A 24353-nucleotide genomic window follows, 5' to 3' on the forward strand; every position below is an offset into this window, starting at 1 on the left:
TAATCATATGCTGGGGGATGTTTCAGGGTTTAGTTCTGAACCAAGAGGAGAGTTCTTTGTAATGGACTGAAGAATAGAAATTGATATTCCTTATATAGAATTTAAAGGTTAATAATGCCCAATACCTCCTCTGTGTTTCTTTTTCTTCTAGTCACCTAGTCCAGGTAATTGTTCCTTTCTCCCTTTGAGAATTCTTCATCGTCATTATATTCTCTATAGTACACTCACCTCAGTATACTTTTAACTCCATTCATTCTAACCCTTTCCTGCTGGCTTTTCAACTTTCAACTGCTCTATAGGTATTAAAGATGATAGCTCTTGTGGTTACTAGAAAATGTACAGATAAATAGAGCTTATTGGTGAGCTCCTGCATTTCAGTGGAACGGAGTTCAGCACTTGAAATGAAGAAAAGAATGTGCAGTTCTTGGCAGATGGGACTTTTTTTTTTTAATGAGAAAAAGGAATTCAGTGAGAGACATGGCAGGAAACTGAAAGATCAGGCTAAGTCTTGACCAAAATAAAGAACTTTGAGGGCTTGCTTATCCTTTGCCAGTGTTAAAGGAGTCAACTCAGTCAGGTATTATTAGCTAATATGAGTCTGCAACGTGTTGTCATAATAGTCCCATAATGTTAATACATTTCTTTTTCTCTCCCCTTTAGCCTACTTACTGTTTAAACAACATCTACTGTTGTTTTAGCACAGGTCATAGTTCAGTCTTTTGAGGACTTAAAAAAATGCAGAATTAAACTACTCAGGAAAAGAACAACATCCTACTTCTTAAGGAATAATATTCATATTAGATAAACATTTCTGGGGAACATTTGGAGTGCTAGATCTTAAACAGATCTCTGGCAACCACTGCAGTGGTTTTGTTTACCAAACTCTCCATCATTTTCTATTTCACCTATTTCAGTTTCAGGCTCTCCCATGAGGACCAGGCAGGTGGGCACAGTTCATGCTGGTTTCTCACAGAGATTATTCCTCACTCAGTACAAACAGATAGGGGTGTCGCTTTGTCTCCTCAGGACCAGAGCATGGCAGCCCTTGGAGCTGCCTGCCAAACTTCTCTGAATCTCTTCAGCAACGCAGCCCCCAGCTCTCCATAGCCAGCACAATTTCTCTTCCAGAGACATCATGTTGACACCTGCACAAGGTCTAGTGCAGCCGGGAGTCTGTCCTGTTGATCCATAAGCACGCAAGCTTTATTTGACTGTGGCAGGTACCTGCTTCCAGAAGCTATTTTTCCCCCAGGGTATCTTGGCATCTTTTACCTCAGAGATGTGCATCTATGCCTGGTCGGGTGTGTGCTGCAGACACAAGGGAACCACAGGTTTGAAAGCTGAATGCTTGTCCTTACTGAAATCTTGCTTCTCTGATTGGGAACACTGGGGCTAAGTCTCACTGATCTGAAATAAAGCTACGTACTGTTGTAGTAACAGGCCCTGGCCTGACTCTCCCCTCTGAATCTTAACATAATTTTCTAATTCACTTTCTTTTAAAATGAGCTGGATGTGAAGCTCTTACCACATGCATCTAGGGCTTATCAGCTTGGCTTAGGCAGCAGCTCCTGACCAGAGTAGTATGGAGAGTATAAACAAAGGTATCTCACAAATGGGAGGATGAGCCTGTCAGTGTGCTGTGGCTGAGTGCACTGGCAAGTCATAGAATCATAGAATAGTTTGGGTTGGAAGGGACCTTTGAAGGTCATCTATTCCAACCCCCCTACAATGACCAGGGACATCTTCCATGAGCCCCATCCAACCTGACTTTGAATGTTTCCAGGGATGGGGCATCCACCACCTCTCTGGGCAATCTGTGCTAGTGTTTTACCACCCTCATTGTAAAAAATTTCTTCCTCGTATATAGTCTAAATCTACCCTCTTTTAGTTTAAAACCATTACCCCTTGTCCTATCACAACAGACCCTGCTAAAAAGTCTGTCCCCATCTTTCTTATAAGCCCCCTTTCAGTGCTGAAAGGCTGCAATAAGGTCTCCCTGGAGCCTTCTCCACGCTGAACATGGCAACTCTCTCAGCCTGTCCTTAGAGGAGAGGTGTTCCATCCCTCTGACCATTTTTGTGGCCCTCCTTTGGACCTGCTCCAACAGGTCCACGTCTTTCCCGTGCTGAGGACTCCAGAGCTGGACGCAGTACTGCAGGTGGGGTCTCACCAGAGCGGAGCAGAGGGGCAGAATCACCTCCCTCGACCTGCTGGTCACGCTGCTTTTGATGCAGCCCAGGATACGGTTGGCTTTCTGGACTGTGAGTACACATTGCTGGCTCATGTCCAGCTTTTCATCCACCAGTACCCCCAAGTCCTTCTCCGCAGGGCTGCTCTCAATCCCTTCATCCCCCAGCCTGTAATGATACTGGGGCTTGCCCCGACCCAGGTGCAGGACCTTGCACTTGGCCTTGTTGAACCTCATGAAGTTCACATGGGCCCACTTCTCGAGCTTGTCCAGGTCCCTCTAAATGGCATCCTGTTCCTCAGGCTTCTCAACCGCACCACAATCATAATGTGCTCTTCAGTTGTTGTGGCAGGATCTCTTTCTTTGCTGTGCTGACACCCAGATCCCTGGAGAAAGAAAAATGATCCAGTGGAAGCAAAAAGAAGGAGTAACATGCTGCATGAAGCACACAGTGACTTTGTTAGGAAGATCCGTTTCTGCGAGAGGAGCCTGAGGGAAAAGGAGAGGAAACTGGAAGAGGGAGGTTGGTACAATGGCACAGTATCTCATGCAAGAGCAGGGAATGGGGTGCTCAGCCTTTTTGTAACAAGGGTCTAGATCACAGCTCTGGCACCTGCTTTCTGTTTGTAAAGGAGACTATGGGGTCTCCTCTGTGTTTGAACAGTCCTGCTGTTCATGGAAAGTCCTGGGATTTATTATGTTCTGAGCTGTACCAGGAGCTGAAAGAGGCAGAGATCCTCTTTTTATTCTACCGTGTTACCACAACGTAAAGAGAATGCATACACACCTGATGATCTGGACCATTCCTAGCAAGTCTCCGCATCTTAATGGCATAAAGTGCACATCCTTGGGCTTCTTAAATACTTTTAAATTTCTTGCCCAACTGGTTTTGTTGCACAATGTGTCAGCACGTGCTAGCTTGGGAAAGAGGGTAGGAAGGAAGTTGTTATCAGAAGCTGATAGGAGGGAAGTTGTAACAGAAGTGGCTTGTTTATAGGCAGCAGCTGACTCGTATCTTTGAGTCCCCAGCACCACAACACTACACATCCCCATGCACATACCACGTGAGACACAGGCATGGGCATACAGAATAGGCTTTAACCTCTGCTCTGGGGATAATAGGCGCACTTTCTAATCACATGTGCTGGTTGTACAAACTAGCAGTGTCTTGAGCCTGTTCTTAGCAAAATCTCTCACCTTTTTCCTCTTGACGCTGTGTTGGCTACATTGGGTGCCATAGCATCTGCATACGTTTGCAGATAGCACTGGGCTGATGTAATTTGGCCAAATTTGCACTCCATGACCATCCTCTGACTGCTTTGTGTGTAATCAAACCGTGATAAGACCCTATTTCACAAGCTGAATGCCCCACCAATCCTCTTCGCATCTCCAATGCAACGCATTCAGATACCACATTGTGAATCACTTTATTTGGAGGAGCGTGGCCTTTCTTCTTCAGAGAGTTAAGCACCACGTCTGCCACTGATGCACTGTGCCACTGTGCTGGTTGTGGCCCTGTCCTTCTGACTGACCCAAGCCTTTAGTGAACAGGTAGGATCGTTTATACCAGGTGTACCCTTGTGCCTTTGTAGGAGGAGAGGAGAACTTAAGTACCATTAATAACCGCAGTGCAGTAGAAAAAGACCAATAGCTCAGAAATTGCGTTATTTCAATCTCATTAAATATACCCATTCCCACAGAGGGTAAACCACAGTCACCTCGCATATCTCCACCTCTGAAGTACTGGTAGCTGTCTTGCAACACCAGTCAGGTCTGACACTGATTGGTGGGAGTCCGGAAGATCTTGTTTCCAAAGAGCACAAACAACACATTTCTGGGTGTTTCCTCCCTCATTTGTGTCTCATGGCACTGCAGGTTGAAGAAAACTGCTCAGACTGCTTGGTGAAAGCCGCTTTCATGACAAGCTGTTGCCAGTCCTTTGTGACAATTTGACACTGGTATTGTTTTTCCATTGCTTTGAACTGAATCAGGGTGAAGAAAGCAGAGCAAGTAACGTGTGCATCGGGGGTCTTCAGCATTCAGAGTCTGGAAGGTCTTTCAGATCTTGATAGTACTGGGTAACATTCCTCACATACAAGCATTTGCAAGATTGTGGCTCTAAGCTTATTTGTAAACAACAAGGCCAGAAGAGACCTGGACTAAATGTTTGTGCAAGACAGAAAGAGATAACCCTTACTTGATGCATCAGTCCCAACAAAGAGGTAAAAGATATTTTTAAGCTTGAATGTTGGATTTCAGTGAATTAGAGAGAGAGAAGCATGAATGAAGCAGAAGATTTTTACAGCCTCCTAGATACACGTTAATGTATCATTTACTTAAATCCCATTATTATCTATGTGGGTGGAAGCTGCTGCCCAACAAAGAGATACAGAAAAGCAGAGGCTGCTCCAAATGCTTGGTGCCTTGGAGCTCTCTGGATTGAAGGAGAGGTTTGTTGGGCTAGGTGGGGCTGGCAGGAGGGGCTGGCATGTGAACCTACTGTCTACATGGATGGCTTGAACCCATTTCTGTGTCAGTCATGTTTGGGAATAAGTGAGGAGCTAAATTATAAATAATAGGGCAAGACTGCTGGGAAAGAAATAAACCCCAGTAAACCAAAACAAGCGGTTTGTTCTCCAGTGTTTCCTGTACAAGTAATAAAATCTAATAACTGAGTTGCTGTTAACAGTTAATGACCACTGCATTTGTTAATGGACCCAGACAAATGAGAGCAGTTTAATACAACAAACAGGCCATTAGTTGAATTAATGGTTGGCTTGTAGGAGTTAGTGCTCTTATAAACTATATTCTGCAGTTTATAATACCAGCACTTTATAAAATGACCTGGTGTTTTCCAAAAAATAAAAAATAATAAGGATCAGGTGAGCTCCAATTTACTCATGGAAAATAAGTATGCATGCTACCTAAGAAAAGCTGATATTAGGCTAAATCTCTTTTTCTAGTTTGCATTGGGATAAATCAAGAGCAACAGCAGACATACAAACCAGGGCTGATTCTTGTATAGCTTAAATCAGTGGCAGCTTTGCTTTTGACTTCAGTGAGTTTTGGATTGATCCCATAATTATTATCATTAGTGAGGAATTTGATCTTTTCTCTTTTTCTTTTTTTTTTTCCCCAGACCACAAATGATTCCACACATGGGATATTCAGTTTTTAGCAGCTGTCATTATTTAGAGGTTTAACAAGCACTCTTACAGAAAGAACTATAAAAGGGAAGTTGTATAAATAGACTAAAATTAATAGAGGAACCAAATAGAGTTAGTTCCTGCTTCACTAGCCTCTACAGCTCTTTTAATTTTTGTATTTTTAAAGTGTATTTAACTGCAGTTCCATTTACAAGAAATGTCGGTAGCATTTTTGCAATGGTAGTTGTAAAAGCCAAAGTTTTTCCATCGCTTGACAGACTCACTTCTGAATGTAACCAGTGTTTGGTAGAAATTTAAAAAGTGGAGCAATTTAAGCATTTGCGCTTAACTTGCCAAATGGGGACGATACTAAATTATTACAGAATTATAGGTTACTGGTGAAGGGAATGCACACTTTGTAGGAAAAAGAAATGGAGGTTTTAAATGGTGCATGAATGGGCTCTAATTTGTGTATAGCTGTAGTGTGAGATGAGGCCAGGCTTAAATCATAAACTTGTAACAGGGCTTAGCCAAGCTCTTTGGCTTTGTTTGTGGAGCCGAATTGCCAGTTTTCCAGACAGACTACCAAAAACTTAAGAGAGAACTTGCATAAACTTATCCTTAAGGTTACTATGACCTGAAGGAAGAATGCAAGAGTAAACTCAAAGAGTTGTTCCTGTCTTTGGCCATTCACCCATCTGCAGGGAACTGTGGCTAAGCCAGTCTCAAGAGGTGTCATTCCTGAGTTTTCTCACTTAGATTTGGAAATTACAATCCAGAGGAATATAATAGGCACACTGGGTCCCTCCTAGATTCATCATACCTCAGCCATGCTGTTCCAGCGAGTGGCTGGTAACTGAGGCTTCAGAGTAAGAAGTAAAATGCTTAAGCAGAAAAGGATAAGAAATAAGAGAAACACAGAGTGGTCCTTCCTCTGTTCAATCCTCCCAGCTGGCAATTTGTGGTTTAAGAAGTTCCTGAGCCAGGGTTTATCTCATGGTCAGTAGCTACTACTAAGTCCATCCTCCATAAATGTCTAGCCCCTTTATGAGGCTGTTTATATTTCTGGCCTCCATTTTTGGCAAGGGATTCTATATTGTAGCTATGCATTGTGTGAAATGACATTTGCTTCTGTATGTTTTAAACCTGCTTCCTCATAATTTCACCGAGTGCCCTTTAGGTCTTTTCTGGGAAAGAATGAGAAATCCTTTTCCGTTCATCCAGCTCATATGGTTTATGATTGTACAGATCTCCCTCATGTTTTCCCCTTCAGTCATTCTTTCCCAGATTCAAGATCTTAAGCTAGGCAGCCTTTCTCCCTTCACAACCCTGTTTCATGCCTTTGATCACCGTTGTCATCTTTTTCTGTGCCTTCTCTAGCTCTGTTGTGCATTTTTTGAGACGGAGGAGAAGTGGACTTGCACGCAATATAAATGGTATGGGTGTATCATTTATGCAGTGCCTGAATGACAGTTTTGGCTTTGCTCTCGGTTCTGTTTCTAATAATTACTAATAGTCTATTTGTCTTTTTGATAGTTGGTGAGCTCTAAGCTGTTTTTTCCAGGAGGTTCTCCACCACCACACTAAAATCTTCTCCCAGATTGGTAGAAGGTTAGTAAGATTGCCTATTATCTGTTTGTTTATCCTGTAATTTACCTATAATTCAGATTGTATTGCCTCATGTGCTTTATTTTGTATTTGTTGCCATTGCACGCCATCCACCATGCTGCTGCTCAGGCACAACATCAGGAGAGCTGTTCATTCTTCTCAGTTGGTTTCTTGAACACAACTATGTGTCATTGGCCGACTGCTCAGGAAACCATGCAGCTTGGCAGGAAGCGCTAGGAAGAGCTCAGCCTCCCTGAACACTTGAGGGCACAAAATGAATCAACTTGCCATGTCTGGAGCCTGGTCTCCGAGCTCCTGCTGGGGAAGAGAAGAGAAGCCATGCTCCTGCAGACCTGCCTGGCACCGAGAGCTGTGCAAGGAGGTTCAATGCAGCCATCACCAGATGGTGCTGCTGCATTCAGCCTTGCAAGGTCATTATGTGCAGGGATGTTTTCATTCTTGGAAGGAAATACTGAACTGGGGGTGTTTTTCCGCTGCTCGGATGTCTGGAGAGTAGGCAGGGTATGTTCTGACTTCATGTCACTACTTGGTTCTCTTTGAGAACAGGACGTTTGGGCTTTGGCTGGGAGTTCAGAATAGGGGTGTGTTCAGATGCTCTTTGAGATGATCTGTTCCAGACTAGTTCAAGTGGATAAACAAAATTAATTAGATTCACATCATATGAGTCCACAGGATTGATTTTTTTTTCCTCCAGTGGAAAACCGGCTAGCAATGGGTACTGCTGCTTATCAGAAAAATTTATAACTATAGCTCACCTGTTTTTTCCATAAGTTTTACAATACTTGCTCATTTTTTTCCAAGGCCCAGGTACAGGAATCATGTTATCACACAAGACTCCAATGAACCACTATATGGAAAAAGTTCTTTAAGTCTCCTTTCCTATTGCTATTAGATATGAAATTCCAATGCAGTGAAGTACTTCACCTTGTGTGATTAAGCAGAGGAAATGGCACCATCAGAACCTTTAACTAGCAGATTTTGGTTTTCTCCCTGTTTGTGTCAGTAAATATGTGAGCCAGTCATTACTTCTAACAAGTTGCTTGGGAAGGCTTTCATCTCTGCTTCCTCAGAAAACTGAGGAAAAGGTAAAGAGAAAAATTTTGTCAGTATTATAGCAGTTTGCTATTGTAATTCATGTTTATATATAAACTATAGTCTCCAACCTCCGAGTTCTTGTGAATATAAGCTGATATTCAGACTTCTAAAAAGGGGTTATCTGCACTATTGGGGGAGCCTATAGAGGTTTTAATTTCCATAAGGCAAATAAATAGATCCAGCACAAGGAACTCGGAGGCAAACTGGACATGCTGCACTAAGCCAAAACTTGTTCTTTTTAAATCACCATTCTTCACTGCTATTGCGCTGAGGTCTTTGAAGACCTCTAAGCAAAGTAAAATCTATGTTTGACGATTTGGAGTTTGGAGAGTAAGCGCTCCAGCCTTTATAAGGCCTTCAGACTTATCCTGTGGATGTTCATCCTGGGTGCTTTAAAGTTCAGGCTGTCTTTAAGTCTTGTCTGTAGCCATTACAGAGTCCTGGTGAAGTCGTCTAAGAACTGTGGGTTGCCCATGATGGTCAGTATGGATTCTGTCCTGGCTCATGGACTCCAAGGGACAGCTCATGACTAGGAAGAAGGATAGAGACGATGAAAGTGCAAAATGGCAAATAGTGATGCTCTTGAGAAGGTAAATGAGGGGCTTTTTTATTTTATGGTGTCATGAAAGAACAACAGTGGTAAATCAAGAAATTAAAGTGATAGCAGATGTACAGCTGATAAAAAAAAATGTTTATTTGTGACCAGCTCACTGCTGTGCGATGGAGGAATCCAAGAAGGTGTGAAGATTAAAAACAGGATAGCTGTAGGGAAAATAAAACTACCCAGAATGATCATAGCTAATGCTAAAATGCGTTTCAGAAGGAACATCAACCCAACAAAAAATTCCTAAATCTTTAAGTCTTTTATGGGAACAGACTACTCTGTGTTTGCTCAGCCATATCTTCTGTTAAAAGACCTCGAGCTGGTCACTCCTGGAGACAAGATCCTACCTCCCATGGTGGCTGGATTTTGTGCAGTTTGGCAATTTCTCAGATTAAGCCTGCGTTCCTCCCCAGGATGAACTGTTCTAACCAAGCCCAAAAAATTCTTCAACACTTCTTTTCTCCAGCTAATAGTGACAGATCAAGGAACTTAAAAGCCTTGCAAGGAGATCTGTCAAAAGTCTGATTTAAGGGTCTGTGAGTTTTTCTGGCAGAACTGTTGCTTCCATGTGAGGAATGATCACATTACTGAACCTGTTCCACCTGCTCTCTCCCGAGTAAGCAATAGGAGCCCTGCTCTGTCTGAGGCTGGAAGGAGCCTTGCCTTGGTGCTCCTGCAAAATGTGGAGTGTCTAGAAGGAAAAAAGGGTGTGTGGAGGAGGACAGGGGGTGGGAAACCAGAAGCGGTTTGCTAGGGAATGGGTAGAATGTGAAAGATAAAGGGCTGAGGGGAGAGGAGTAGGCTGGAAAAGAAAAGAAAAAATGAAAGAAACACACACCAAAAAAAAAAGAGGCTGTACACTCTCAGCCAGCCTTGGCACTGTCCGGCAGTGGCAGGGACCTTCAGATGACCACATCTTCTTCTGCTGCAGGGACTGCAACCTAATTCAGACAACATTGGCCAAACAGTATCACCAGGAAAGCAGGATTTCACGGCTCCCCTACCCAGTCCACGCCATTTTGCTGTGAACTCTGGAAAGTAATTAAAAGTATTTAAATTCTGACTTTATTAAGTGCAATAAAAAACCAAGAGATATCCACCCCAAAACAAACCCTTCGTGCCGAGTGCCAAGAACGTTAATCATATGCAATTAATCCCAAACGGCAGAGTTGTAACAATAAACTTTTCAATATCAAAATCAACATATCTTCACATCCCCTGTACCCGTTCTCCTAGTTAAATGCGCTGCTCCAGCGTTAGGATGCTGTAAAACGCCTGCCATAAAAGACAAGGTACAAAGCAGCTGAGATAAGGCTGCGCTGTTTAAGTCCTCTCCCCGTTCAGCTGTACCGGCGATACACCGCAGGGATGACCAGGCGCGGCCTCAGCCCTTCCCCGGGCGGTGTGAAACGCGGCGGGAAGGGGCTGCGGCCGCCGGGGGGGTGGTTTGGGAGACCCGGGGGGCGTGCGGGCGGGGCGCACCCCTGCCTCGGCGGGGAAAGGCGGGCCGTCTCCCCGCGCAGCGCCGGGCCGGGCTGCTTGCCCCGCAACCTAGCACCGGCGTTGTTTTCCCCACCGCGCTTCTCAGGGCTCGGCAGGCGGTTCCCCCTCTCTCTCCGCCTCCCGGCGGGGCTCCTGGCCGCTGCCGGCCGCACCTGTGCTAACGGCGGAGGGGGGGCACCGCCCGGGACCGGACCGGACCGGACCGGGTGGAGCCGAGCCGAGCCGAGCCGAGCCGTGCGAGCGCCCGTCCCGCCCGCTCCCCAGCCCGGCCCCGCCTTCGCGGCGCGGGTTCGCGGCTCCTCCCCGCCCAGCGCCGTCCTACGCCCCAGGTGTCCCCCGCCGCGCCGAGCCGAGCCGAGCCGGACGGCGCCGCTCCCCGTCGGCAGGAGAGGCCGGCGCTGGGCGGCGGAGCGGCTGCCCGCTGCCGCGGGAGGAGGGCGGTGCGCGGAGGGAGGAGTGGGGGGGGGGGGGGGGGTGGCGGCGGTTCCGGGGCCCGGCATGGCCCGGGGGCGGGCGCGCCGCCGCCGGCCGGCCCCCTGAAGAGGCGCGGCGGGGCTGGCTACCGGCCCGGCTCCGCGGGAGAGGGGTCTCGCTCTCCTCCGGGCTGCCGGGCGCCGCGGGGGGGGCGGCCATGTCCGGAGCCATGAAGTTCAACGGGTACCTGAAGGTGCGGATTGGGGAGGCGGTGGGCCTGCAGCCCACCCGCTGGTCCCTCCGGCACTCGCTTTTCCGCAAGGGCTACCAGCTCTTGGACCCTTATGTCACCGTCAGCGTGGACCAGGTGCGCGTCGGGCAGACCAGCACCAAGCAGAAGACCAACAAACCCACCTACAACGAGGAGTTCTCCGCCACGGTTACCGACGGCCATCAGATCGAGCTGTCCGTCTTCCACGACACCCCCATCGGCTACGACGACTTCGTGGCCAACTGCACCTTGCACTTCCAGGACCTCCTGCGCTCCGCAGGCCCCAGCGACGGCTTCGAAGGCTGGGTGAGTACCTGTCTCCAGGTGAAGCTGGAGCTGGGCTCCTCTCTGAATGAATGAAGGCGCTCGAAGGGTACTCGCGGAGCTGGGGCTTGTCCTTGCACGCCTCTGCTGCAGATGCACGCAGCCCGGTGTGTGCGTCTGCATTCACACAGGTGTACCTTCGTGCATCTGTTTGTGCCCCCCCCCCCGTGCTTTAGATTTGCTTAGACTGCTGTTTAGACTGCTCTTTCAGCTGATGCATATTGCGACTGTGAGAACAAAAAGTCTCAGCTGTCACAGCTTGAGAGTCAAGACCCTGCAGCTGAGGGCTGTGAAGTCTCTCCTCTTTGTAGACTAGCAGAAAGAAGACTTGTAGTGCATAACTGGCAAAGTACACCTGCAGACTGACACAATCGTGCACCTTTCTTCTTTTGCTTAGCACGCAGAGGTATACTTGGAAACTCGGATACCTGGGGTTGGATGTATTTCTGCTCAGATCTACACATGCTTGCACAATTGTTTGATGTGTGCATGCAAATTTCTTTGACTTCTTAACAGAACGGCAGGACTAGTCTTGTGTCTATTATGTACGCCGCTGTGCTGGTTGAACACAGTTTCATTTACAGCTAATTCTAGGTTATTTCCAAGTAGATGTCACTTGCATCTGGCCCAGAGAACCTCATTTGTGTCTTAGTCCTAATGGTAAGTGAAAGTAATAGCACAGGCTCTAAAATTGTGCCTTTGCTTCCACTACTGTAAAGGAAGAAGTGACTGTATTGATCCAGACAGTAGTTTGAGTTTGCTTGTGTTAGGTTAGAAAAGGAAAAAAAAAAGTATTTCTTCTGGGGAGAGAAGGTGCAGAAGAGCTGAGAGTTACCGAGGTTAAGGTAGGTATTAACTTTTTGAGGCCAGGAAGTTCAGCACGCGTGGTCAGGTAACCACCACAATAAAATCAGACGTAGAGGAAAGAGAGCTGACACTGTAGAGAACAGATAGGCATCTCAATCGTATCGCTGGGGAGAATACGCTGCTTTCTGTTCTCAACCAGTATCTGAGACTGAGGTGTGATGCTACACCTCTGGGGTGATTACAGGGAAATACCAGTTGCAGGATTGATTAATAGGTGTATGTTGGTCCTATTTTTTTTTTTTTTTTTTTAATTCTTATGGTGTACTTAGGTACCCTACGGATAGGCTTGAGGTTCATGCACTAAAGGTGGTTTCTCTCAGACAGTCACTGATGTGATTTTGTGTCAGGCAGAGGGATCCAGGCTAGCCTCAAATGAGTTGGCTCAGATATTGCTCCTGACAGCACAGCCAGAGCAGAATTCACAGGGGTTTGCTCGGTGGGTGCATGCCCAGCTTCCCAGGCTAGTTGTGCTGCTGGAGAGAAACTGCTCCTGGGACTTGTGCTAAAACAGTTTTAAATACAGAACGAACCCCTGTGGGCTAGGGCAAAGGAGTGAGCTCCGGATAGAGAGCTGTAGTTTTGAGGGTTTTCTTTGTTTAATTTGCTGGGGGTGTTTCCTCTTTGCTGTTGAGAGAGGCCCTATCCTCTCGTGAGGCTGGAGTCCCGGTCACACTGGGTCTGGCTACATGTGGGATTGGACTGCTCTGCTGCAAAGGTGGTGGCCTTATTTACATTACTAAAATATCTATAATAATATTGCCTCTGGTGTGGATGCATGCATGTCCAGGGGCCCGCTGTTTCTTTTCCTTTCATCCATCCTGCAGCGCTGATTTTTAGGACAGATGCAGTCTGTAGCCTGAAATGCTTATTTGGTGAGGGCAAAGTTTCTTATCCCTGCTAGATAGGCACATGTTTTATGAACTCCTGTACCTGTGAGTTGATGGGTGCAAAGGGGTGGAAAATCAGTGAGTTTTTTAACTAGAATGATGTAAACTGATGTTATATCTGGGCGTGTAGACAGAGGCTAGGAGCTGCTGCTCTAACTTTTCAGTTAATGTCTAAAAATTACAGCTGGGGTGGGTTTAGTGAGGAGTGAGCAAGCGTTCATCTTCTGTTCCCTTTCTCCTCTCCCCTCCCTTTTGACTTGCTTCGTTAGCATCTCGCATAGCGTGCAGCCAGGATCACATGATGACAGGGAACAGCATCTTGCCCTGATAATTTAATATGTATTGATAAATCCAGCAAGGCTGTCATGGGGTTTTGTGTAATCAGAAGGATAGGAAATGCTGGTTTGTACTAACCCAAGGTCCATGAACTGCTGGCACGATATAAGACACCACAAGGGATTTGAAGATGATTTGCAACACCTCCACTCTGAAATCCTTCATACTGCCCTTTTTCCATCCCCAAAGCAAAAGCACACGTAGGCAAGGAAGGAGTGAATGGAGTGAGGGGAAGATTGGTGAATCCTCAAAGTTTAACCTGGCTTATACTGACTTGGCTGTGCGTGATTTTTCATTTTGATTTGAAACAATTTTTACGTTCACTTTTCAGAGACAAGGACGACAGTATATTGGTAAACTCCAAATGCTCCTTGGATTGATAACAGCCAAACTGCCTCTGCTCTGCTGGCTGCCTCTGCTCCCTGAGCTCTCCTCTGGAGAGCCAAGCTGCTGGGGATAACCTGGGATAGTCCCTTAGCAAACATGTTGGCCTGAAAATTTTGGCATGAGCTCTCAGGCTCATGCTGCTCTGTTTCTAAACATGGATTTTCTCCTGCTGAAAAAAAGTGATTAGTTGTAACATTGGTCACCACCTCTTGTGAGAACTGTAGGAAGTGTCGGTGAGAGGCAAGTGGGAGCAGTTGGTGTGTAAGCATTGGTGCTTCCCAGATGACTTGCAGGTACATCACTGCAATTATGACCCCAAACACTTATGCAGATGAGTAAGTGTATGGACATGAACTGTCTCATCAGTAATGCTTATACACCTGAGTCATCCCACTGGGTACTGGGACAGAGTTCTCTGTTCATGGTTTGCGTTAAAATCCATGTTCCAGAGACTCTTCAAAACTGACCCTTTTTCTTCTAACCATTTTGATTGGTTTCTGAAGTCTTTCTAGTAAACACATTACCATGGTCTGGATATCTTTTAATTTGCGTATTAGTTATTAAACACATTTGACTAATTTTACACAGATAAATCTGTAAGAGCCTATTAACTTGAAGATCCTTCTCTCTGTTTCCCATTTCTTATGTTTACTTGTCAAGTTGCAGAGCAGTAGTTTTTATTAATATTGTCAGTTAAATGCCATTTTGCCTTCAGCATGCTTTAATGTAGTTAAAACCGGGAGCGATCTCTCTGGTACTGTGTTTTTTCTGGTAGGCATTTTCCTGTGTGGGTGTGAAATTGTGCAAACCTGAATGGTAGCATTTTACACAGGTGCGCGTGACCCTGCCCAGTGCAACGCAGTGGAGAATTACGCTGGCTGCTATCCGAAAGCTGTTATGTTATGATTTACATCAGGGTTGAAACTTGTCTTTTAAAGCATCTAATTTTGCACTAGCATGTGCTAAGATCTTTTTACTCGGCATATGCCTCTTTAAAAGGTAGTATCTCCTCTTTAACTGTCTCTGAGTGCAGTACAGGAAGCAGTCATATGTCAGTGAAACAACATAAATAATTTGGAGTACTGAGTTGTAACTGAAAGGGGAGATGTTAACAATATATAGGATTATTCCTATGAGTTTATGTAGTAGCTGAAGTAATTTTTAAGCTTGGGGGAACATTATTTACAGATACTGAATTGCATTGTTACTAGGGAATTATTTAATTACGATTGTAAAAATTGTTAGTCCCTGTGTAGAGATGTCAAAATTTCTAGGACTTTAACAAGGAGTTAAAATTCAACCTTGATCTTGAAGTAGCAACTTATCAGAGTATACTGAAGGAAATTAGATAACAGATGGACTATAAGATTAATGAGCCAATCACAACTTCCTGATGAGTTTGTTACCATTTGCTCATGTGTGCAGGAAGAGATTAAGACAAATAATTCTTATGCGTTCCATAACTTGAGCTCTTTTGCCTGTATCCTTTGCTATGATTTTTTCTGTCTGAAGGCAGAAAGAACTTTACCCATGTTTATATGCAACTGTATTTATTGAACATTAAATTGAAGAGTTAAAGGAGAATGCAACAACTTCCCCAGAGCATTATGACCATGGCAGGGAGCCAGGGTGCTGCAGGTCAAATACGATAAGGTTGCTTCTTGTTTTGACTCCCGCTTCCCTGCGGAGTGTTCTCCAAGTGGGCAAAACTTGCATCAGGAAGCCAAAAATACTTTATAGCTGTTGACAGGATTTTGCGATGCAGTATTTTGTGCCTGCATCAGACTGTGCCCGCCTGCGGAGATGGACTGCAGCTTGTAGAGCGGGAGTAAATAGTGTCTCCTTCCATAGGTCAGTAGCAGGCTGAGAGATAAAGAGCAGGAGCAATCTGTCCATATGATTTCTGTTTCCATACACGACAACTGTATACATAGTGCAGATTTCTGATCTATGTGAAAGTCACGCTGCACGTTAATTGCAAACTAGGATTGAGTAAACTCCTTCCCTGTTTCTTGGTAAGTTTTAAGTTGTTTCTGTAATTATTATTACTGATGTGCAGTTGTCATGTTGAATGGGAACAGTGGAGAGAAACACCCATTGCAGAAGGTAAGATGGTTTTTGAAAGCTACTAGAACTTTGGCTTCTGTTTCTTTTCCTTTAGCATACAGCTGTCCTTAGGCCCTACGAACAAACCCTTCAAAATGCCAGCAGAGTCCCGTGCACCAAGGCTACCTGAGAGTGCCCTGCAGCCTAAAACAAAGGCTGTAATAAATAAATAAAGGAAAAATTGTTGCGCTTTGTCAGGTATTAAATAATCCTGGGGCGTGTGATGCTAATAACAGTTTTACTGATCAAGGCAGATGAGAACGACTAGGGCTGACTGTCACGAAGAGCTGCACGCTTGCTGCCCTGTTTCAGCATCAGAAGTTGAGCTAATTAGGAGTCGATTTCTCGCTCACCCATGAGCTCCTCCCCAATAAACGGCCTGTCGGGCAACTGCGAGCATCCTTGGAGAACATAGGCATTTTGTTTGAGAGTGTGTTAGGCTGGAAAGATTTGGTCAAAGAATGAGAAGAGCCAGCTTCCAGTGGTCGGAGCCACTGGGATGCCGGTCGGGGTCTGTGGGACGGGAGTTCATGCGCTGGCTTTGAACTGGGTACAGTAGGACATGAGTTTGGCTGTCCTGCATGCAGCTGGGTGCCTGGTCCCGCTGCGGTACCGACTTTCTAGTGTGTTGCTTAGTCTGTTTTTCCACAGCTGTGTCTTGAGAACTGTTCCTTTGATGCTGTTGGAGTTGGGAAGGGCTCGGGGAACGCCGCAGAGGTGTGCGGGAGAGGAGCACGCTTTCCCGCCCAGTGCGGTTCGCCTGGGATAGGCTGTGCAAGTGTCACCGCATCGCTTTCCCCAGCTGCGAGCAGCCGCTGGGGCCGAAAGCTCGACCCAAACCGCACTGAAAGGCCCTCAGGCCCCCCCTCTCCACGGCGTGGTGGGCACGGAGGTTTGTCGGCCCACGCTGCCTTTGCCTGCCAGCCCACTCGCCGGCGCTTCGGCTCTCCGGCCTGGTGGCAGCTTCTCGGCACGGGGTGGAGCGGGCGGCTGGGAGAGGCCCCAGCTCGCGTAGTCACACGAGGTTTTCTGGAGCTGTTTGTCGAAGCCCTTGCTAATGTGGTTGCTTTTATGCCAGTGTTAGCTTTCTGTTTCTGCTGCTGCCTGTTGCTCAGCCGGCGGGGTTGCCACTGAATTGCCTGCAAGGCCTGGTTAGGGGGAGAGGCGGCAGGCCAAGGGCTGATGCCCGTGTCTCCTTCGGCAGCGTAAGTCATGGCAGAAGCGGCTCCTGAGGGGGCTTGCCCGTGCCCCCAGCCCTGGGGTTGCTCTTTTCGGAGAGGCTGTGTGCGGAGGAGGAGGAGGAGGCGGGGGGGGCCGGCGGGGTGGCCGCAGCACAAGTGAGCCCGGCACCCCGGGAAGGTCTGTCCCCAGCCCTGCTCTCTGCGCCCCGCTGGCCTCGCCTCGCTCCCTTTGTGTTCTCATTTAGCCTTTGCCACAGGTCTCTCTGCATTTCATCCAGGCTGTCCGAGGCTTTCTGCTAGGAGTATTTTCTGAGTAACGATTTGGTTTCTGGCCATTTTGAGCTTATAGGCAATAAACCCCGCAGAAAAGATTGTCGAGGGGGCCGTTTAAGCTATTGAAATGCCATTAGAAAGTCTACTGATTTACAGTGTAATTCAATATGAAAGCATATCCCTTACTGAAGTGAATAAGACTCCCACCCTTTCTTTGCAAACTATTAAAGCTCCTTTGATGTTTTAGGCTTGATTGTAGCTATTGTGCTTTGCTAATACAATCAAGAAATCGGGGACCTTTTGTGTAACCATGGAGAAAAAGGCGAACAGAGGAGTTAGCAAGTAAAACGAGTTGCTGGCAGCTTTTGTAATGTGTTCTGGATCAGGCATCGCACCTTCTTGCCTCCCAAATCTCAGCCTATTTAGGCACGCAGTTAATATATGTCAAACCATGCTGCAGACTTAATTTCTTCTGGAGACAGCGAGAATCTTTGTTCTGATTGCTTATTCCACCCCTGTGTTATTTGTGGGGCCGTGCAGTGAACAAGGCTGGAGTCCTGGATAACTAACCTGGCGTCGTGTCCTGGTGGAGCTCACCAGGCGTTGTTCCTCTCCCAAGCCATGCCCTTGGTTGTGCTGGTACAAGAAGCCCTGGCTGGTTGTGAGGGAAAGACTTGCTTTATAATTATATCAAAGATAGCAAATGTATGTCTAAAACAAAGTGCATCCTGAAGCATCCAATTAATGTTACTAAGCTACTTAGGGTATGCCAGACAAATTACTTAAATTTCTGCAATGCCAATGACATTTTTTATTCTTTGATATTATGAGATGTTCTCATCGCTCAGGGAAGGCAATTGCTGAGGAAACCATCCTGCTTTATTTTGAAAGCCAGCACCATGAACAGATGTACGCCAGGTTTCGTTGCGTTAGCACAATGCTGCATGAAAGCAAGTGTTCCTCAGCAATTCTGGCGCTACCGATATTCAGCGCTAAGATCTCGGCGTCTGTGCTGGGCCCAAGGTGATGGAAAAAATTGCTTTTTCACTGCCCCTGCGAGGCCTTGTGTGCCCTTCTGCCCTTGTTACGCTAGACCAGAGGCATGTAATCGATGACCAGATCTATCCCACAGGCCTGCCAGAGCAGTTTTACCAGCTGACGGCCCCATTCCCTGCTTTGCTCTTCCCTGGGGTGCCTCGGATGTGGGGCAGGGGGCAGGTTGCAGGCAGAAGAATTGCTCAGGTTGCAGGCAGAAGAGTTGCTCTGGCAGCCACCAGCTTGTTTTCAGCCACTGTCTTCCTTGTGGGAACCACGGCATCCCCAGAAAGCCTCGTGCTCTTTAGCCCACCGGTGATCCATGTCCTGATGGAGGGATGCAGCCAATTTCTGTGTTCCATTATACGGCGTAGACCTGTCCTTCGGGTCGGCATAGCTTGCACTGGAGTAAGAGCATGCTGCTATGACTGTAGTTACCCATGAGCTTTGGCAATACAAAAAAAATGTTGGCAGGGCAGGAGGGAGGGGAGCGTGAACCTGTAGATGACGTTACATAAAGACTTTTTCTTGGTGTTCACCTGCCAAGTTTCGTAAGTATTGAGTTTCATGAGTGAGTTGATTGTATTTGTATCAGTGATACGGTGGCAGCTCTCCAGACTCCTTCCAGGAGGGGTCTCCTGGCTGTTGAACAGACAGGAGATGAAGTACTGGTGCAGAAACAAAAGTTGGGCAGCTTTGGTAGCTGACTTCAGTTTGTGAGATGGGAGATAGGTTATTTATTCTATTTTTTTTAACCAACGTGACAATGCTGTGTAGGCCTTAGTGGAATTTTTTTGACTTTTTTTTTTTTTAAACTTTTTATTGCAATAGGGATATTTCTGTCAAAAGAAAGAGAGAAGGAAAATACATCCATGCAAGACATATTTCTAAACATGTGATTTGGTGTATGAGTATTACATGTCTGCTGTGCTTTTTAAAAAAAATAAATTGATAAAATAATTTGCAGTGTGAAATCACTTGACAGATCAGCACAGCCCTGTAACCTCTCAGATGGAGGCGAGTGAGGGAGAGGATGTGAGAAACAGGCTGCGTATCTGTGCTGTCCCAGGACATTACACCGAATAGTAAGAATTATACTGACAGTCTGACAATGTGCATCTAGGGGCTGAGGAGAGGTTTGAGATGGCAGTTCCATATCTGAACACTGAGATGTTTTTCCTGCCTTTGTCTCATATGTTTAGTATCAGCCATCCTCAGAGGCAGGATTTTGACTTGTCAGCTGGTCTGATTTGGTCTGAAAAAGCAGCTCATACCTTCCTACAGCACTTCTGGTTTCTAGCCCTCTCTCTGCCTGCTCTGTGGTTTCTGTTTTTCCTTTGCTTGTTTCGTATGTTTTTTTCTTAGCTCTTTGTCATTATTCTCCATTTTAGCAAAGTACTGTAATTTGTATTTTTCTCTTGAGTAAATTTAATTTTACTCTGTCATGTAAGCAAGACATCACTTGTAAATTAAAGCCTTCATATACATCTCCACTTGCTTTAGTATCTTAAACCTCCTACGGTAGCAATGGGGTCTTAGTTTGGAAATCCTTTTATTGCTTTTTGGACAGAAAATATTTGCCGTCATTCACAGTTTTACAGATGCTGTAACAGGTTCAAGTAGGGACCAGTCATAACTATGCCAAGTGCTGTAGGTATGAGTCAGAGAGAGATGTGGACTGTCAGAAAGATCATTTAGGGTTGTGTCAGTTCGTTAGAGCTGGCTGGCTCTATGGTCTGGATAGGAAAGAGGGTGACAGTTTTACTATGACAGTAAAAATCAGCATGGGATGTCTGTACTCCTAAGTGCTTTTATCTGGCAAAATAGTTGCAAATAAATGCTGTCTCTGATAGCATTGGGGTTGGCTTGTCTATGTGTGAGTTAGTTTCTAGAGTGATTCTCTCCACTTAGACTGGTCAGTGTGCTCATCCTGTACTAAATGTATTCAATTCTGGGCTAAGTTCCTTCAGAATAACGAAGGCCGCCTGGATCAAGAACAACTAATGAAAGACTAGTTTATCCTGTTTGAATTCCTACTTTGTCCTGCATTTATTTTCCTTGGTAAACAAGGCCATATAGCTTGTTGGTTTTTGCCCAGGATTGAAGAGCAAAGGAAAAAAAATGTTGTTCTAAGTGGTGAAATCTGGGGATTGATTTACTGAATGTTTTCTCCTAGCTTGTATCCTTTAATTCTTTTAAAATTTAAATGCTTTAAATCTGAAGAGAGGGAGAAACCTTTCATGCAGCGGGGACCAATTCTTATCCCTCCTGTGCATGTAAACTCTGGCACACTCCATGAGAAGCTGCTCTCCAGCTGCTCTCCATACATGACTTTTTTCTGGCATCTAATTTTAATAACACTGATGTGGAAGTTGTCTTCCTCCTTTCTTATTTGTTTTAAAATGTCATTCTGTAAAAAGTTTGCCTGTGTCCTCTGTGAGATTTCAGCAGAATAGGAGCCTGGTGCTTGCCTCTGCTTTTGCTTGCCAGGCTTACATTGGTGCATTCCCAGTGGCATCAATGGAGTTAGGCTGCCAGCTTTGCACTGGTCTAATTTGGAGAAGAACTGGACACATTTCCTTCCTCCTTCTTGCATGCAACAAGGCTTTATAATGATGGCTGGGTTGTACATTATTTATTGAGCACAGTGAGTGCTCACGGAGCTCTAAGAAAGAGGAGGGAATTGGCTTCCGTGCAATGAGTTTATTATCTAGGTCATTCACAGACTGAGGCATCTAACATTAATATATTCAATGAAAATTTATTCTGTAAGGCACTTTGCTCCTGAGCCTGGAGGAAAATATAACTATGTGAGGAAAATGTTCCTGTGCAGTCCAAATCCATGGTGGGATTTCTTGTCAAAGCTACTCAGTTGGAACACACTATTTAATACAAAAGCTACAGTGGTGTCAAATGTGTAGGGTGATCCTCCATCCCCTAATAGGGCTTTGTGGGAGTATTGCTGTTGATAATCAGTTTGCAAGATGGAGCCCCACACCTATCACTTTATTATCTGTTTACTTAGTAATAGTAAAAAGTCCAGTGTAGGAGCTTTGGGTACTCTCACAAGACTGGCTTATGTGGGGGGAGTGTGTGATTTATTGGAGATTGTTGGAAATGACCCTCCAGTCAGTTTCCTTTCATAGAAGTATCAGCCTCTTGTTTCTGCAAGGGACTCACGATGTGGCAGATTACAGACCTACGCTAAGAAAAAATGCTTGTTTATTAGGTCTTCCTTAATATAGTGGGATGTAATTGTGGTGGTTTAGTAGCTACTATATGAGCAACTAAGCTGTTCTTGGTTTGAAGTGGAGCAAAACTGGGTAGAAACCCAGCTGTGCTAGGATAAGCCATCTTCCTCTCAAAAATTAGCCCCTATTATAATAACCCTATCGGTACTTAATGACAGTAACTCATTTTGACCACATTTTCAAATAATTAGCTCAAGTAACATTTAGCCTGTCTTGCCAATAAAGATGATAGAGTTTTTCCCCATCTTCTTAATTCTAGGAGGGAACATGTTGCACTTTCCTGTGCAAAATCTTGCTGAATGGTTTTTGGCATGAGCCTAGAAGAGCATCAAGTTCATTGTGCTCATGTCCAAGAAAGGAGCAAGTTCTAGAGCTGCGTTAGTGAGCCCAGACAGTAGGGCCTTGCTCTTTCCCTTTGAGGGACAAAAGGGGTATGACGGAGACAATAGAAACGGGCAGCAATGTTACAGAAGCAGATATGGTTTCTCTTGCATGTTCCAGATCTCTACAGGTTGAGGCTAAGATCTCTAGCTCTACCTGAAGGACAGTGTGACCCCCGCATTTACTGTTAAGGTGCTGTCTCTGCAGGCCAGGACTCACTGTACCCAAATCCTTAGGGCTTGTCATCATCTTGGAGTGACGGTGGTGTAATGGAGAGCAAACTCTTGGATTCTGGAGTGTCTGGCAGGCTCAGGAATAAAGCATCAAAAATTCAGGCACATCCTCACAGAATGGTTTTTGGCCCCTTGTAGGCAAAAGACGTTCATGTGCTAGTATGGATGAAATCCTTTTCTTTTGGGTGAATGCTTACAAAGTCATCCAGATTAGGAATGGGTTTTGTGTTTAACCACGATGGAGCACTTTTTCAGCAGGTTTGTGACCTGTGAGCTCTGGCAGCTTGTGCAGGACAGATCTAGGAGGATACCCAGCAGATTTTTGTCCTTCCTCTGCCCCATGGGTAGTTGCTGTGCAGCAAGAGAGGTAGAGTGCTTCCTGCTCGTGTCTCTGCTTCTCGCCTACCCCATTTCATAGCTGAGCTTGCTCAATAAAACATCAGTCAAAGGCCGAATGAGTTAACGTGGTGGGCTGTGAACTGTGGTTTTGGAGTCGTGCGAAAGCAGCGTCCGTTCTGCTGCCTTTGCAGAGCAGTGGTGACGGCCGGAAGAAAAGGGTGGGGGGAAGCTTTGGGGAGGCTGGGGACAGTAATCCGATTTTGATCAAAGCTTGATACCAAGATGGCTTTTCCCTTTATTTTGTATCTGCTGAAGAACTGGCTTAATGATTTATCAGTTCATAATCACCCCTATGCTCTTCCCAGCAGTTAACTACAGCCACTGTTGGACGCGTACAAAACCCAGCTCCGATGTTACCTAAGCTCCACCGAAGGGGTGCTGAAAGCCGTGTCTTTTAGCTTGTCTTGGGTGAGCAGTTGCTGCGTGTGGCTGCACATCTGCAGGAGCGCAGGATGTTAATGCTTGCAGGGTAGATAGAAATGCCTGCAAATGCGTGCGTGTTGTGGGACAGACAGGACACAACGCACACTCATTTCAGTTCTCGTTTAGTGCCGCTTGTAACGAGGAGAAATTCCTCTGACTGGTTGTGTTCCCTCTGGTTACCGCTTTGTTGGGTAAAACTCTTAGAGTTAAGAACTTTAGAACTCCAGAATTTTAGAAGAACCTTAGAATATTCAAAATCATTGGATGGTTCATTTTAGAATTGCACTCTTCTGATTTTGTCAAGAGTAAAATTGTAGGGTCTGGGTGGATTTCTTTGAAGAGAAGCAGTGTTCATTCAAGTCATCACATGTTTTGGCTTATGTGGATGCAATCTCAGAAGGTTTCTGATGTGTCCTTGCAAGTTTGTCACTTCCCTTTGTCATAGGGAAAGGAGTGTTTGTGATTAATACGAGGTCAGTGGATTTATTTCTATATATAAATAAGCTTACTGCAAAGAGACTTGCCTCAGCAATGGATATGCAGTACTCATTGTTTTTAAGCAATGCCACTTCTTATTTTAGTAACATTTTGGAAGTGCCTGTTCCTGTTTTGAACATGAACATTAGGTGAGAAAAGAGTAACTGAGGCTTGCTGGTTTTAAACAACCTTTGGTGCCCCTGTGCTTGGCTCCTGAAAGAGTGTTATGAAAGAATCTTCCTGACCTTGAAAACGCTCATCAACATTTTCTCAGTATAAGTTTTGTGGTTCACTTCTAGGTTGACTAAACAGTCTCCTTATGTTAATAATCCTGGGCATACGAAATTTTATTTGCAGAGAAATGTGGGTTTGGGGTTTTTTTTTTTGGTTACTTCAGCTGCACAATAATACTCTCAAAAATACTCTGATAATTTTTTTCACTGTCAACGATAAGAACAGGACCTCTTTTTTTTTTTTTTTTCTTTTAAATATATATATATATATTTAGCCAGTAAATGGGTAGTTGCAAAATTCTGTGCACCTCTAGTATTTATTGTTACTCCATCACTAACAACATTAAGCAACCGTTTCCACAGGAACGGTGCTCTTTACAATAGGCAGTGTTGTGGCTTGCTTCGAAGCCACAGTTAGAACATGTAGGTGTTTGAAGAGTACCAGATCTTTCCATCTCTTGCTATGAATTTTCCAGTGGGTCATTACTTGTTCAGACTTTCTATCTCAGTATCCGAAACCACCTCAGTGCTTCATGTTACTGTGTGTGGTAATGTCCGAGAAGTCTTTCAAGTGCTGCTGGGCTGCAAGAGGAATCTTTTAGATTCGTGAAAAGCCAAAACTCATGGTGCAGCGGTGGCAAGGATCTAGTCAGCAGCTCCAATGCAGCTAGTTTAGGATCCAGCTCTTCGCTGCTGTAATCTTATCTAGG

General features: G+C 45.4%; 1 protein-coding gene and 1 long non-coding RNA gene across 2 annotated transcripts in view; both read left to right on the top strand.

The window, feature by feature from the left end:
* The first annotated feature begins 5011 nt into the window (after window positions 1-5011).
* Window positions 5012-7825, top strand: LOC121233156. The gene is made up of 3 exons (XR_005931973.1): window positions 5012-6770; window positions 6871-6945; window positions 7765-7825. It is a non-coding gene; the product is annotated as an uncharacterized LOC121233156 (long non-coding RNA).
* A 2834-nt stretch (window positions 7826-10659) lies between these two features.
* Window positions 10660-24353, top strand: part of PRKCH (protein kinase C eta) — a 119795-nt gene continuing 106101 nt past the window's right edge. Inside the window, exon 1 of the mRNA XM_030005058.2 lies at window positions 10660-11156. Coding sequence (XP_029860918.1) covers window positions 10797-11156 — 360 coding nt within the window. The 5' untranslated portion in view covers window positions 10660-10796. The remainder of the gene's footprint in view (window positions 11157-24353) is intronic.

Source organism: Aquila chrysaetos, chromosome 2 (assembly GCF_900496995.4).
Source record: "Aquila chrysaetos chrysaetos chromosome 2, bAquChr1.4, whole genome shotgun sequence".
Taxonomy (NCBI): domain Eukaryota; kingdom Metazoa; phylum Chordata; class Aves; order Accipitriformes; family Accipitridae; genus Aquila; species Aquila chrysaetos.